The 17183-nt window shown below is 47.1% G+C and overlaps 1 protein-coding gene across 1 annotated transcript in view; it reads left to right on the forward strand.

Annotated features, from left to right (window-relative positions):
* The window catches only part of NOL6 (nucleolar protein 6), a 98946-nt gene that overhangs the window by 8798 nt on the left and 72965 nt on the right, over nucleotides 1-17183 (forward strand). The window contains exons 3-9 of the mRNA XM_040336050.1: nucleotides 190-306; nucleotides 398-577; nucleotides 4088-4256; nucleotides 6021-6155; nucleotides 6784-6950; nucleotides 9886-10006; nucleotides 15610-15668. Coding sequence (XP_040191984.1) covers nucleotides 190-306; nucleotides 398-577; nucleotides 4088-4256; nucleotides 6021-6155; nucleotides 6784-6950; nucleotides 9886-10006; nucleotides 15610-15668 — 948 coding nt within the window. The remainder of the gene's footprint in view (nucleotides 1-189; nucleotides 307-397; nucleotides 578-4087; nucleotides 4257-6020; nucleotides 6156-6783; nucleotides 6951-9885; nucleotides 10007-15609; nucleotides 15669-17183) is intronic.

Below are 17183 nucleotides of genomic sequence, written 5' to 3' on the forward strand. Positions count from 1 at the left end.
ATTTCGCCTGGGCACGAAGGGGGTGTATGTGCCCCTAAGCAAGTGGTTAAACAGCGACAGTGCTGAAAATTGGCCTGGGCAGGAAGGGGGGGTAAAAGTATCCAGTAGGCAAGGGGTTAAATTCTTAATTACCAGTGGCCACTGGTAATAAGTAGTCTGGTAGATTCTAAAAATATTTGTCCCCATCAGATTGAAGAGCTTCTCCAGGAAGTGAAGCTGAAGGAGAAGCGGAGAAAAACCATTGATGACTTTCTAAAGGAGATCAGCAATCTCATGGAGAAGATCCCCGAATCCCCCGAGAGAGATGTAAGTAGTGAGATCTTTTCATGAGGATGATGTCGTCTTTGCTCTTCGTTCTTCATTCTCATAGCGTGGCTCTGCTGTTGTTTTTCTGCAGCTGGTGGACCAGACCTGGCTACCCAAAAACGTGAAGGTTCCCTTCCTGCAGGCCCCCTATCAAGTGAAGGGCAAGTTCCATTTCCGTCCTCCGACCTCCATCAAAGTGGTGGGCAGCTACCTCCTGGGAACGTGTATAAAACCCGAGATCAATGTGGACCTCGCTGTCACCATTCCACAGGTAAGGCACCGATTGTGGGCACATACACTCAAACTCACACAAGCGCACAGTATCTTACAAAAGTAAGTACTAGGGTTGTCCAGATACCGATACCAGTATCGGTATCGGGACCGATACCGAGTATTTGCGCTAGTACTCGTACTCGCGCAAATACTCCCGATACCAAAATAGAATACTTTTTTTTTTTTTTTTGTGACATCGAACACAAATTGGATGGCACCATTGGATGGCACTGATAGGTGGCACTGGCATTGATTGAATGGCACTCATAAATGGATGGCACTGATAGGTGGCACTGGCATTGATTGGGTGGCACTGATGAGATGCACTAATAAGCTGCCTCCCTGCACTGATGCACTAATGGGCACTGATCTGCACTGATAGGTGGCACTGGCTAGCTGCACTTTTGGGCACTGGCACCGATGAGCTGCACTGACAGTGATCACTCCTTCAATGATATGTAGTTTTCCAGTACCGTATGCTAAAAAACAGCCCCACACCATGATGTACCAGTTCTTCATAATTCTAAAGAAAATATCCTTAGTCTGTATTGTGGTTTGAAAACGGTCACATGACATTAAAAAAAAGTATCGGTATTCGGTATCGGCGACTACTTGAAAAAAAGTATCGGTACTTGTACTCGGTCCTAAAAAAGTGGTATCGGGACAACCCTAGTAAGTACACCCCTTCCATTTCTGTAAATATTTTCTTCTATCTTTTCATGTGACAACACTGAAGAAATTACAATGTTGTGTAGTGAGTGTACAGCTTGTATAACGGTGTAAATTTGCTGTCCTCTCATAATAACTCAACACACAGCCATTAATGTCTAAACCGCTGGCAACAAAAGTAAGTACACCCCTAAGTGAAAATGTCCAAATTGGGCCCAAAGTGTCAATATTTTGTGTGGCCGCCATTGTTTTCCAGCACTGCCTTAACCCTCTTGGGCATGGAGTTCACCAGAGCTTCACAGGTTGCCACTGGAGTCCTCTTCCCCCTCCTCCATGACGACATCACAGAGCTGGTGGATGTTGGAGACCTTGCGCTCCTCCACCTTCCATTTGAGGATGTCCCACAGATGATCAATAGGGTTTAGGTCTGGAGTCATGCTTGGCCAGACCATCACCTTTACCCTCAGCTTCTTTAGCAAGGCAGTGATCATCTTGGAGGTGTGTTTGGGGTCGTTATCATGTTGGAATACTGCCCTGCGGTCCAGTCTCTGAAGGGAGGGGATAATACTCTGACTCGGTATGTCACAGGACATGTTGGCATTCATGGTCCCCTCAATGATCTGTAGCTCCCCAGTACCGGAAGTACTCATGCAGCCCCAGACCATGACACTCCCACCACCATGCTTGACTGTAGGGAAGATACACTTGTCTTTGTTCTCCTCTCCTGGTTGCCGCCACACACGCCTGACACCATCTGACACCAAATACGTTTATTTTGGTCTCATCAGACCACAGGACACGGTTCCATTAATCCATGTCCTTAGTCTGCTTGTCTTCAGCAAACTGTTTGCAGGCTTTCTTGTGCATCATCTTTAGAAGAGGCTTCCTTCTGGGACAACAGCCATGCAGACCAATTTGATGCAGTGTGCGGCGTATGGTCTGAGCACTGACAGGCTGACCCCCCCCACCCCTTCAACCTCTTCAGCAATGCTGGCAGCACTCATACGTCTATTTCCCAAACCTCTGGATATGACGCTGAGCACGTGCTCTCAACCTTTTTGGTCACCCATGGCGAGGCCTGTTCTGAGTGGAACCCGTCCTGTTATACCGCTGTATGGTCTTGGCCACCGTGCTGCAGCTCAGTTTCAGGGTCTTGGCAATCTTCTTATACAGGGTTTGACAAATTTGCTTGGAATCTAGGAGCCAGCTAAAAAAGTTAGGAGTCAGAAAACGCACCCCGTCCCGACGAGCTAGCGCGCAGAAGCGAACACATACGTGAGCAGCGCCCGCATATGTAAACGTATTCAAACCACACATGTGAGGTATCGCCACGATCGGTAAAGCAAGAGCAATAATTCTAGCTCCAGACCTCCTCTGTAATTCAAAACATGCAACCTGTAGAATTTTTTAAACGTTGCCTATGGAGATTTTAAAGGGTAAAAGGTTGTCGGCATTCCACGAGCGGACGCAATTTTGAAGCGTGACATGTTGGGTATCAATTTACTCGGCATAACATTATCTTTCACAATATAAAAAAAATTTGGGATAACTTTACTGTTGACTTATTTTTTAATAAAAAAAAAAGTGTATTTTTTTCCCCCAAAAAAAGTGCGCTTGTAAGACCGCTGCGCAAATACGGTGTGACAGAAAGTATTGCAACGATCGCTATTTTATTCTCTAGGGTGTTAGAATAAAAAATATATATAATGTTTGGGGGTTCTAATTAGAAGGAAGAAGATGGCAGTGAAAACACTTGCACATTAGAACTGCTGTTTTACTTGTAATGCCAACGGCCACCACCAGATGGCGCCAGGTTACAGAAGGAAGCTTGGGACTTCACAAGGCCGCGGCCTCAATTACCGGCCGTCACGGGCCCGCCGCGATCGCACGGCGGGGGTGCCACCGTGCGCCCCCACCTCCCCCGCGCCCTCAATTACCGGCGGGCGCCAAGTCACAATTTCTTATCGAAATTGCGACCTGGCGCCCGGATTTTGTCCACCCCTGTTTTTATAGCCTAGACCGTCTTTATGTAGAGCAGCAATTCTTTTTTTCAGATCCTCAGAGAGTTCTTTGCCATGAGGTGCCATGATGAACTTCCAGTGACCAATATGAGAGAGTGAGAGCGATAACACCAAATTTAACACACCTGCTCCCCATTCACACCTGAGACCTTGTAACACTAACGAGTCACAAACACCGGGGAGAGAAAATGGCTAATTGGGCCCAATTTGGGCATTTTCACTTAGGGGTGTACTCACTTTTGTTGCCAGCGGTTTAGACATTAATGGCTGTGTGTTGAGTTATTTTGAGGGGGACAGCAAATTTACACTGTTATACAAGCTGTACACTCACTACACAACATTGTAGCAAAGTGTCATTTCTTCAGTGTTGTCACATGAAAAGATAGAAGAAAATATTTACAAAAATGTGAGGGGTGTACTCACTTTTGTGAAATACTGTGAGTCTCTCTCTCTCTCTCTCTCTCTCTCTCTCTCTCTCTCTCTCTCTCTCTCTCTCTCTCTCTCTCTCTCGTTGTAAAGAGCATCTGAGATGTTATGTCATATTGTTTAACCCCTTTGCTGCCAAAGGTGTAGCAGCTGCACTCCTGGCTGCTATGTGTATACTTCTTTATCCAACTGCCGCCCAAATGCTTCCACATAACTCAGTAAAGTGCCCCCACTCGGGCTCCGGTTGCCCATCTGTGCGCCCATAACCGACATAGCGGGTGCCGCTCTCCTCCCCTTCTTGTTCCTGACCTGTAAGCAACGCATAAGACATCACTTTCAGGTCCCCCATTGACAGTTTCCCCAGCCAGCATGACCATTGTTTTCTTTTGCAGGAGATTCTCCAGGAGAAAGACAACCTGAACCAGCGCTACCTGCGGAAGAGGGCGCTCTACCTGGCACACATGGCTCACCATTTGTCACGAAGCAAGATGTTTGGCAGCGTAACGTTTGCCTACATGAACAGCAACCACTTAAAGCCCCTGCTCCTGCTGAGACCCCAAGGTAAGCCTGACCACATGCATTGAACAAGGGGGTTTATTTACTAAAGTTGGAGGGTGCAAAATCCAAGCTCACTTCTGCATAGGAACCAATCAGCTTCCAGGTTTTATTGCCAAAGCTTAATTGAACAAGCTAAAGATAGAAGCGGATTGGCTACCATGCACAGCTGCACCAGATTGCTCCAGCTTTTAGTAAATCTACCCCCATGATCTGCTTTAACCACTTTCGGACCTCCCGCTGTATATATACGTCGGCACTTTAAAGATGGATATCTCTGTTATGGCAGCAGCTGCTGCCATAACCCAGGTATCCACCTCTTCAGTAAACGGTCCGGTTTATGATACTGGTGGTCTCTGCAGCGGATTCGCCGCAAGATCACCGTTATCGGCGGCGGTAGAGGGCGGAGGCGATCGGGTCCTCTCTTGTGCTGGGTATGGATACGAGTGAAGGGAAGATGGCCCCCCACCCGTCTCCATACTATAGCAGGGCGGAAGCGACGTCAAAATGTCACTTCCGCCTATAGCTCTTAAGCCTCGTACACACGCTCGGTTTTCTCGGCAAGAACCAGCAAGAAAACTGCTGGCAGAGCTTTCTTGCCGAGTAAACCGAGCGTGTGTACGAGGCTTTCAGGTTTCTCGTCTGGAAATCTTGCCAGTATCTTGACGAGAAAAATAGAGATCATCTTTGCATTTCCAACATTGTGCGCTGAGTTGCATATGTGAGGGTGGACAAGGCTGGTGAGAAGCTATAATGCAGAAAATACATAGGGCCAGATTCACAAATGAGATACGACGGCGTTTCTCCTGTTTTACACTGTCGGATCTTAGGATGCAGTACCGCGGCCGCCGCTGGGGGGAGTTCGGGTCGTAAACCAGCGTCGGGTATGCAAATTAGGAGTTACGGCGGATCCACGACGGATTTTCGCGTTCGCTACGTCGCCGCTAGTCTAGTTTCCCGTCGCAAAGTTAGTCGTTTTTTTTGGTGCCCTAACTTTAGTCAGCAAGCGTATTGCTGTCTAAAGTATGGCCGTCGTTCCCGCGTCGAAATTCAAAATTTAACGTCGTTTACTTAAGCCGTCCGGGAATACGGAAGTACGCTACGCGCGTCGCAGTTAAAAAAAAATGACGTCACGGGGCGCAAAGCACGGCGGGAGTTAAGAAACGGAGCATGCGCAGTAGGTCCGGTGCGGGAGCGCGCCTAATTTAAATGGCACACGCCCATTTAAATTGGCCCGCCTTGCGCCGGAGGCCGCCGGCGTAGTTTTCATCACAAGTGCTTGGTGAATCGGGCACTTGCGATGAAAAATTGCGGCGGTGTAACGTATCTAGGATACGTTACGCCACCGCGATTCTACGTGAATCTGGCCCACAGTGTGTATCTGATCCCAGATTGGGGCTTTTAAGACCAGCCTGCCTTACCTGTTACCTGTACATCTGTTTAGCCAGCTTTGCGGTTCATAAAGCTAAGCCACACTGTACAACCAGTTGGGTGACACCACTTTTTCTTTGCTTAGTTATGCGGCTTCCTGTGTCACCCGTCCTCCCAACCTGATTTTTTTGGACTGTGACCTTAGAGGTGTCACATCCCAGGTTCTTTGTCCAGTGAGCAGGCAGATAATTAGTGATGAGCAAATCAGGAGCTCAGACTAATGTGTAGTAACTGGGGGTTCCACAGCGGTCACTAATGTATTCTGCAGAGTGTCCCGGGAAAGTAGGAAAGGGACGTGACCTGGTGCATGGTGATGTATTTTACTGTTTCTCTCTCCAGGTAAAGATGAACAATTGGTGACCGTCCGCGTCCACGTCTGTCTTCCTTCCGGGTTCTTCAAATCCAGCCGCTTCTCCCCAAACAAGAACAATGTGAGGACGGCCTGGTACATGGAGGAGAAGAGTAACCAGGACGGTAAGCCAGGGGCTCCCAGCTTGGATCTCTGTGTACATTCACAGCTGTGTTTTTTTTTTTTTTTGGCATACATTTAAAAATCAATAAAATGTGCTTTGGGTGTAGAATTCACTTTTTAGAATTTTTTTTATTTTACCACTTTGGAATTTAAAGCTGGATACATACTATATGATTTTCTGTAGACTTTTTCCAAAGTTTAGATTTACCAAAAGCCATCTTATACGAGGTCTAACCTAAACACTTTCAATTTGTATGCAGGCAGGCCCTTGCACTACATGTTGTATAGTGTGTATGACAACAAAAGTTGTATAGTGTGTATGGGGTCTTAGTGGCTTTAAATAAGGACGATTTTATAATTTTTATTTTTTTCAAATTGCATTCCTTGTAGATTTCTTACTGTTGGCCCCTCATTTATGTTTGAGATATTGTGAAAAGTAATTGGGAGAGATATTATTATTGTTGACCATAATAGTGGGCACCTGGCTCATCCTACTAATCTTTATTTCATTGTTCCATTTAAATTGCTGAGCTTGTAACATTTTTTATTTCCGTACTAATGACCTTTGTGGTGTGTGTTTGTTTTTTTTGTTTTTTTTTATATATATGTATATACACATGTGGCCAACAGAGGGCACCAGTGAGCCTCCCACCCCACACTATAACAACGCTGTTCTGTGGGATCTGGCTTTGGAGCAGCATTTTCACCACCTCTCCAGTTGCATCACCGACTTCCCTGGCATGAGAGATGCCATTTTCATTCTCAAGGTGTGGCTGCGCCAACGGCAGCTTGACAAGGTAAGATCTGTGAAACATTCAACCTTAAAGTGACCTTAAAAATATAAAATAACAAACATGTTATATTTACCTGCTCTTTGCAGTGCTTTTGCACGGAGCAGCCTCGATCCTATTCTTTTTTTCAAGTCCACCCACCATGGGCCCCCCCCCCCCCCCCCCCCCCCGCCGATTGCCCCCGGCAGCATACCTCTTGCTATGGGGATTCATGTGCATCTGGACTCCGTGTCCATTCACACATGGAGCACATCTCAGCCTCTGCCCTCCCGCTCTTTCCTCATTGGCTCACTAGCTGATTGACAGTAGCAAGAGCCAATTGCTACCCCTGCGGTGAGGGGAGAGCCGCTGCTCTCATGCACATTGCTGGATCAAGGTGGAGTAGGGGCTGAGGGGGGAGTAGCACCCAGAAAGTTTTTTTTTTTAACTGTAATTCATAGAATGTTAAAGAGCCTTTAGAACCACTTTAAAGCAGGAGTTCACCCATTAATCTATTTTTTCAAACAATCCCCTTAGATTCCTGCTCGTTTTGTCTAGGGGAATCGGCTAGTTGTTTTAAAATATGAGCCGTACTTACCGTTTACGAGATGCATCTTCTCCGTCGCTTACGGGTATGGGTCTTCGGGACTGGGCGTTCCTTCTTGATTGACAGTCTTCCGAGAGGCTTCCGACGGTCGCATCCATCGCGTCACTAGTAGCCGAAAGAAGCCGAACGTCGGTGCGGCTCTATACTGCGCCTGCGCACCGACGTTCGGCTTCTTTCGGAAAATCGTGACGCGATGGATGCGACCGTCGGAAGCCTCTCGGAAGACTGTCAATCAAGAAGGAACGCCCATTCCCGCAGCCCATACCCGGAAGCGACGGAGAAGATGCGTCTCGTAAACGGGTAAGTACTGCACATATTTTAAAACAACTAGCCGATTCCCCTAGACAAAACGAGCATGAAGCTAAGGGGAAAAAGTATATTGTACGGGTGAACCACGGCTTTAAGGTGGTTGTGAACCTAAGACATGAAATATGAACAAAGCATATCCCTCTATAGTGTGAACTTGTCTCAGTCCAGAGCACCAAGTGTAATTTCTGTCCATTACTTTGTTCCACTGCTATCAGCATGAGCCGCTTTTGACAGGTTTTCCTGACACCAAGAGAAAAATGTTGACAGGGGAGGGACCTCCAGCTGATTGACAGCCTGAGCTCTGTTCCTGTGTGCTATGTGAAGGGGGGTGTGTCCATTCCCTCCAATCAGCTCTCTTCTCACTGACGTAACTTAAAGGGGTTGTAAACCCTCCTTTCACCTTAATGCATCCTTGATTAAGGTGAAAAAACATCTGACTATTACCGGCCCCCCAGCCCCCCCATTTTACTTACCATTTTGCTTACCTGAGCTCTGGAAATGTCTGCGTCGAACGGGCTGGATCTTTGCCTGGGGTTCTCGGCTCTTGATTGAATAGATTGATGGCCGCGCAGCCATTGGCTCCCGCAATCAAATCCAATGACGCGGGGGGGGGCGGGGCAGAGTCCTGCATTCGGTAGCTATGGACGCCGGATGCAGGACTCGAGAGCGCGCCCGCAAGGTAATCCCCTTGGGAGAGAGCTTCCCAGAGGGGGGTTATCTGATGCGCACCAGAAAACGGTGTTTGGGGCCACTTATTTGAAATTACAAAAAAAAAAGTATATAGGTAAATTCAGGTACAATGGCGCCTAATTCAAATGGGTTGGGGGGGGGGGCGTGTTTCATGGCAATGAGGCTTGACCTCACGTTTTTGACGTTTTTTGTCACGCATGCGCCAGGCGACTACATTTCCCAGTGTGCATTGCGGCTAAGTACGCCGTACGGGCCTATTGATTTCGACGTGGACGTAAACGACGTAAATCCCGATTCGCGGACGACTTACGCAAACAACGTAAAAATTTCGAATTTCGCGGCGGGAACGGCGGCCATACTTAACATTACTATTCCACTAGAGCCTAGCACTAACTTTACGCGGCCTATCTCTTACGTAAACGGCGTAAAAGTACTGCGTCGGCCTGGCGTTCGTTCGTGAATCGGCGTATTCCCTCATTTACATAATCTACGCCGGCCGCAATGGAAGCACCACCTAGCGGCCATCAGAAAAATTGCAATCTAAGATACGACGGCGCAAGCCGTCGTATCTTAGATATGTTTAAGCGTATCTCTGTTAGAGAATACACTTAAACATAGGTCGGTGCAGATTCAGAGTTGGGTCGGCTTATCTGTAGATAAGCCGGCCTAACTCTTTCTGAATCTACCTAAATGTGTCACTTTAAGCTCCCCACCCCCTGCTTTTCAGAGTTGCGAGATCCTGTCCAGGACAACATGTCAAATGAGGCATCGCTCTTCACACATTTACATTCACAAGTTCTCAGTTCTCATCGACGACTATTTCATAATCGATTAGTTGCCGATTATTCGATTAGTATTTCCAGCCCTAGTTTTAGGTTATCTGCGCCACCCATACTAGTAACTTATTAACTGAGAGGACATGGCCGTTTTCAGTGTAGAAGACTGCCACAGATCCCTTTTAGGTCAGACCTATCATATTAGATGTGAGCTTTCTGCATACTGCTCATATCCCTGTCTCTGCTCGTGCATTGATAACACTACACAAGCAGAGCCTACACAGTTTTTTTTTCTTTCTCCTCCCCAATATCATCTGAGCAGCGGAGCGGGGACAAGCGGAAGGGATCTGAGCATGCAGCTCCAGCTTTACTGTTCTGTGACCGATCTAGCATACAACACGGAGCAGATCTGTCCTGATCAACAAAGAGGCTTGCAACCCCTTTGTTAATTAGAAGCAGCACTTGTTCCGTTTTCCACATATTAGAAGAGCGGTGCAAGCTTTCTGCCTGCAGTGGTAGTCCTCCCCCCTCCCATCGTGTATTACCTCCTTATAGTGAATGTCTTGTCTTGTCCCTCCAGGGTTACGGCAGCTTTAACGGCTTCATGGCGTCGATGCTTGTTGCGTATCTACTCTCCAAGAACAAGATTACTCGAACGATGAGCGGCCATCAGGTGCTGAGGATCACGCTGCAATTCTTGGGTATAGGCTCAAATCGTTTTACCTTTTTTCTTTTTTACCACTCTATCTTCTAAATTATATTGGGTATTAATGAATTTTACTGGTGCATTATTAATCAGTGTGTTTTACTATAACATACAACTCGGAGCTGGTCTGTCCATGTACTGTCACTTAATACATTTCGGTTATTGCAGTGTCTACATTGGAGAGTCTTTTAACCACTTCCCGACCGCCTCATGTAGATATACGTCGGCAGAATGGCACGGACAGGCACATCAACGTACCTGTACGTGCCTGCCTAGACGTGGGTCGGGGGTCCGATCGGAACCCCCCCCCCCCCTGGTACTTACGGCGGTCGGATTTCCTCGGGGAGCGATCCGGGAAGACGGCGCGGCTATTCGTTTCTTGCCACTCCGTCGCGATCGCTCCCCGGAGCTGAAGAACGGGGAGAGCCGTATGTAAACACAGCTTCCCCGAGCTTCACTGTGGCGACGCATCGATCGAGTGATCCCTTTTATAGGGAGACTCGATCGATGACGTCAGTCCTACAGCCACACCCCCCTACAGTTGTAAACACACACTAAGTGAACACTAACTCCTACAGCGCCCCCTGTGGTTAACTCCCAAACTGCAACTGTCATTTTCACAATAAACAATGCAATTTAAATGGTCCCAATTTTGGTCCCAAAAATGTGTCAAAATTGTCCGAAGTGTCCACCATAATGTCGCAGTCACGAAAAAAATCGCTGATCGCCGCCATTAGTAGTAAAAAAAAAAAATTAATAAAAATGCAATAAAACTATCCCCTATTTTGTAAACGCTATAAATTTTGCGCAAACCAATCGATAAACGCTTATTGCGATTTTTTTTTTACCAAAAATAGGTAGAAGAATACGTATCGGCCTAAACCTGAGGAAAAAAACATTTTTTTAGATATGTTTTTGGGGGATATTTATTATAGCAAAAAGTAAAAAATATTGAATTTTTTTCAAAATTGTCGCTCTATTTTTGTTTATAGCGCAAAAAATAAAAACCGCAGAGGTAATCAAATACCACCAAAAGAAAGCTCTATTTGTGGGGAAAAAAGGACCCCAATTTTGTTTGGGAGCTACGTCGCACGACCGCGCAATTGTCTGTTAAAGCGACGCAGTGCCGAATTGTAAAAACCCCTTGGGTCATTTAGCTGCGTATTGGTCCGGTCCTTAAGTGGTTAATATGACTCTTACGTTCTAAAATAAACTCCAAACCGATATAAGAGGTAATGGAGGTCTGTATTCATTAGTATATTATTAATTTCTTCCTGCCCGGGCTATAGCCGAAAAGACGGCTCACATTGCCGGGAGGGCGTCTATGATCCCCCTGCGGCGCGCATCGGCGGGGATCTGTGATCGCTGTAACCCTTTGGACACAGCTGATCACAGATCAGGTTAACTAGTTGCCGACAAGCCGCCTGCGCTAGAGCCCGTAGCTATACGCTGGCTCTCGCGCAGGCCACTAGGGGGCGCGTGCGCGCCTCCCGCTCTCCCCCCGACTCCCGTGCGCGTGCCCGGCGGGCACACGTGATCGCTCGTTACAGATCCCGGTCCTGTCAGGGAGAGAAATGCTGATCTTCTTCTGTTCATACAATGTATGAACAGAAGATCAGTCATTTCCCCTAGTGAGGCCACCCCCCCTACAGTAAGAACACACCCAGGGAACATACTTAACCCCTTCCCCACCCCCTAGTGTTAACCCTTTCACTGCCAGTGGCATTTTTATAGTAATCCAATGCATTTTTATAGCACTGATCGCTATAAAAATGCCAATGGTCCCAAAAATGTGTCAAAAGTGTCCGAAGTGTCCGCCATAATGTCGCAGTAGCGAAAAAAAAATCGCTGATCGCCGCCATTACTAGTAAAAAAAATATTAATAAAAATGCCATAAAAATACCCCCTATTTTGTAAACGCTATAACTTTTGCGCAAACCAATCAATAAACGCTTATTGCGATATTTTTTTTTTTTTTTACGAAAAATATGTAGAATAATATGTACTGGCCGAAACTGAGGAAAAAATATTTTTTTTTTACATTTTTTTGGGGGGATATTTTATTATAGTAAAAAGTATTAATTTTTTTTCAAAATAGTCGCTCTATTTTTGTTTATAGCGCAAAAATTAAAAACCGCAGAGGTGATCAAATACCACCAAAAGAAAGCTCTATTTGTGGGGAAAAAAGGACGCCAATTTTGTTTGGGAGCCACGTCGCACGACCGTGCAATTGTCAGTGAAAGCGACGCAGTGCCGAATCGCAAAAAGTGCTCTGGTCTTTGACCAGCAATATTTTTTTTTCCTCAGTTTAGGCCGATGCGTATTCTTCTACATATTTTTGGTAAAGAAAATCGCAATAAGTGTTTATCGCTTGGTTTGCGAAAAATTAATAGCGTTTACAAAATAGGGGATAGAATTATTGCATTTTTATTATTATTTTTTTTTACTACTAATGGCGGCGATCAGCGTTTTTTTTATTTTTTTTCGTGACTGCGACATTATGGCGGACACATCGGACAATTTTGACACATTTTTGGGACCATTGTCATTTTCACCGCAGAAATTGCTAAAAAAATGCATTGTTTACTGTGAAAATGACAATTGCAGTTTTTGGCAGTTAACCACTAGGGGGCGCTGAAAGGGTTAAGTGTGACCTCATATGTGTTTCTAATTGTAGGGGGGCGGGGCTGGACGTGTGGCGTCATTGATCGCCTTTCCCTATATCAGGGAACAGACGGTCAGTGACGGCGCCACAGTGAAGAACGGGGAAGGTGTGTTTACACACGGCTCTCCCCGTTTTTCAGCTCCGGGGACCGATCACGGGACTCCAGGGGTGATCGGGTCCGCGGGTCCCGCGGTCACAGAGCTTCGGAACCGGGGCGCTCGCCCACGACTGGGCACTTAACAATCACGTACAGGTACGTGATTGTGCCCAGCCGTGCCATTCTGCCGACCTATATCGGCGTTAGGCGGACCTTAAGTGGTTAAAGGTGCCGGCATACACCTACGGCGATTTGTGGGAACGAGCCGACCTGCCGCAGTAGTCGATAAGTGGTTAAGGTGAAGAAAAAAGAGGGGGGGGGGGTAAATGCACCTGAATGCATCAAAAATGCACATGCAAAAAAGCATTCGGAACGCATTTGGACTGTTTAGTATGGTGTGGACTGGCCCTGAAAAAAAAACCCCAGGAAAAAATAAAATTCATCTGGAATGCGCCGGGGGGGGGGGGAGACGCATCAAAAAACGCGTGGGAACACACCAAAAAACGTGTTAAATACGCACCCGAAATGGATCTATAGTGCGTTTTTTTTTGTGGTGTGAACCGGTCCTACAGAAAAAATGTAAAGGTGAACCAACGCCAAACATTGTCCTTACCCCCCCTCCCCCCCCGATTCCGAGCTCTTAGCACACCCGCAGCCACTCCAGTGGTCCAGGCACTTGAAATCCCCAGCCCCCCCTGTTCTCCATGCAGCGCTTCTGGGACAGACCAGATAGATTCTGATTGGCTAGAGCTCTGCACGGAGAAGAGAGAAAGAAGAGCGGGTATTTTCAAATCCTCGGATCACTGAAGCGCCTGCAAGGGTGCTGAGAGCTGGAGGTAAGTACAGCGGGCGGTAAGGGCAGAGTGTCCAGTGTTCTTTTTACTTTTTACATTTATCCTGTAATGGTGAACTAACACTTTAAATGTAAGCCGTGTAACAATTTGAATTTGACCCGGTGACTTGTCGGTAGGGCTGCAACTAACGATTATTTTCATAATCGATTAGTTGGCCAATTATTGTTTCGATTAATCGGATAATAGCCTTAAAAAAAAAAAAATCGCATTTTTAATTTTTTTTTGGCCCACTTGTTGTTGGGCAGATTACAAAAACACAAATTGCCGCAAAAACACATTAAGGCCCAGATCCACGTAGCGCGGCGCATTTGTAAGTCCGGCGTAGTGTATCTCAGATACACTACGCCGCCGTAACTTACAGCGTATTTTCCGTATCCACATAGAATTTGCGCCGTAAGTTACGGCGGGCGTAGTGTAACTGTGTCGGCGTAAGGCCACGCAATTCAAATGGATAAGATGTGGGCATGTTTTATGGTAATTCCTATTGACCCCACGTAAATAACGTTTTTTTTGGAGCGGCGCATGCGCCGTCCGTGGGGGTAATCCCAGTGCGCATGCTCCAAATTAACCCGCAACAAGCCAATGCTATCGACGTGAACGTAATTCTACGCAAAGCCCTATTCGCGAACGTTTTACGCAAACGACGGAAAATTCGACGCTGGCCCGACGTCCATACTTAACATTGGCTACGCCTCATATAGCAGGGGTAACTCTACGCCAGAAAAAGCTGAACGCAAACGACGTAAAAAAATGCGCCGGCCAGACGTACGTTTGTGGCTTGGCGTATCTAGCTAATTTGCATACTCAACGCGGAAATCGACGGAAGGGCCACCTAGCGGCCAGCGTAAATATGCACCTTAGATCCGACGGCGTACTAAGACGTACGCCAGTCGGATCTAGCCCAGCTTCAGGCGTATCTTGTTTTGTGGCTACGAAACAAAGATACGACGGGGCATCCTAGAAGTTACGCGACGTATCAATAGATACGCCGGCGTAACTGCTTCGTGGATCTGGCCCTACATGTTTTTCTGCAGCTTCTCCATTGAAGTATATTGAACCAAAAAAAAAAAAAAAATAGCACCGTTTTGCGTTAAAAAGTCCTCGCCCTTTCCAAATACGCAGCAGCTGAAAAATAATCATGGATGTGAACGTGTCCCATAGGAAAACATGTAAATGAACTGTAGTGTGTTTCTGCAAAAAGCACCAAAAAACAGGTGTGAACCCGGCCTGAGATGTTTAGTAACATAATGGGGGTTAAAAAAACAAAAATAAGTACAAAAAGAGCAAATAATCGCTACTGCAAGGGGTTCATTTTTTTACAGTGAAAGTAATATTTACAGTAGCGATTTGCTTTTTTGTACTATAAAAGGGCTAATTTTAGTTTTTTTTTTTAACCCCAATATGTTACTGGCCGATTAATCGATTATGAAAATTGTAATCGATTATTTTCATAATCGATTAGTAGTCTATTAACCGATTAGTTGTTTCACCTCTACTTGTCGGTATGGTTCCTCTATCGAGATGGTTCCTGTAAGGACTGCGCAGGCGCAATCCTTGCCGACGGAAATCTCCGAACCTCGGCCGGCATCCAGGCTCATTCCTTAACATCCCCTTGGATTGGAGGATGTTAAAAAAAAGAGCCAGGAGGCCGAGCGAAGCGAGGACGTGAGGCCGACTGGCCACTTACCTCAAATTCCACGTCGCCCTGGAGGTTCTGTGATTTCCGTCGGCAAGGATTGCACCTGCGCAGTCCTTACAGGAACCATCTCGATAGCCGGAACCATATCGTCGGATCACCTGGATCAGCCTATTGAGCTCAGGGTGGAGGAGGGAGATTTGTCACTAGAAGCCAATCGGTTGTAATGCAGTGCAAGGAACAATAAAAATAAGTTCACTAGTCCTAATTTTTTTTTTCTTTTGCGGCCTGACTTGTATTTTAATGCCCACTTTGGCCTTTCAGTGACTGTCTTGTTTCCTTGCAGCCAACAACGACCTGACAGTTGATGGAATAACAATGTGCAGATCAAGCGGTATGTCCCTGGTAAGTGCCGGTGTCATGAGGGGTATCATTGTGCATGTCTGTGCCTTGTAGGGACTGGCCATATACCTTCCAATCAATGGATGCAATTTTTTGTATTATGTCCTATATATAATCAGGGTGCTCAACCTGTGACCTCAAACCAGGCAAGCACATGGCCACCGCTCTAGGTTGGCGGGTCAGCAAGCCTGGATCACAATCCAATGGGTCACCGACCCGCCATCCCAGATCATGAGAGTGAATGGAGCCGGCAGAGGAGGATGCAGGCTGGATGTGGAGGGAGGAGTCGTCCCATGAACTGATGCTTCCTCTATAGTAGCACCGGTGTTCTGACGAGATGTGTCCCCCCGTTGGATAATGCCCGGGTTGGACTGTGCATACGGAGAAGCCTAAAATTGGCGAAGATGTAATCGGCTGTACACGGCGCCTGCGCAATACGCTGCCACACACTCCTGATGCTCGGGGCGGGTTATTAACCACTTCAGCCCCGGACCATTATGCAGGTGAAGGACCTGGCCCCTTTTTGCGATTCGGCACTGCGTCGGTTTCACTGACAATTGCGCGGTCGTGCGACGTTGCTCCCAAACAATATTGGCGTCCCTTTTTTCCCACAAATAGAGCTTTCTTTTGGTGGTAGACCACACCAGGGGGAAAGCCTTGCATTACTGTGTGGAGTTACAGACAGAAGAACAGGAAGTGAGGATTTCTCAGAAGAAATAAGGACACTGTGCCATGCCATTGTCGCCACTGTGCCCATCAATTGCCGCCAGTTTGACCCTAAAACGCTGCCAGATTGCCTCCCCCCGCCTGGCACTTACCTTTTTTGGTCAGCCATCCAATGATCCTCTTCCACGATCCCTCGATGTAGTCTCGCCCTCGATGTCGCTTCAGCCAATCAGGTTACCGGTAACCAGATCTGGTGAACCTGATTGGCTGAGATGCGTGTCAGTGTTAACCAAGGAACGCACACCCCGTGCGTCCCCTGGTTAACTATTTGGAAGCCACTAATCAATCAGCCACTGTGCCCATCAATTGTCGCCACTGTGCCATGCCATCAAACGCAGCCACTGTGCCCACCAATTGTCGCCACTGTGCCCACCAATTGTCGCCACTGTGCCATGCCATTGTCGCCACTGTGTCCATCAATTGTCGCCACTGCCATGCCAAACACAGCCACTGTGCCATGCCATTGTCGCCACTGTGCCCATCAATTGCCGCCAGTTTGCCCCTAAAATGCTGCCAGATTGCCTCCCCCCGCCTGGCACTTACCTTTTTCGGTCAGCCATCCATGGATCCTCTTCCACGATCCCTCGATGTCTTCTCCCGCCCTCGATGTCGCTTCAGCCAATCGGGTTACCGGTAACCAGATCCGGTGAACCTGATTGGCTGAGATGCGTGTCAGTGTTAACCAAGGAACGCACACCCCGTGCGTGCCCTGGTTAACTATTTGGAAGCTGATTACAGCCCTCGGGCAATCGGAAAGCCTATCAGACCCGCTGGCTCTGATAACATTTCCAA

This window comes from Rana temporaria, chromosome 1 (assembly GCF_905171775.1).
Source record: "Rana temporaria chromosome 1, aRanTem1.1, whole genome shotgun sequence".
Taxonomy (NCBI): domain Eukaryota; kingdom Metazoa; phylum Chordata; class Amphibia; order Anura; family Ranidae; genus Rana; species Rana temporaria.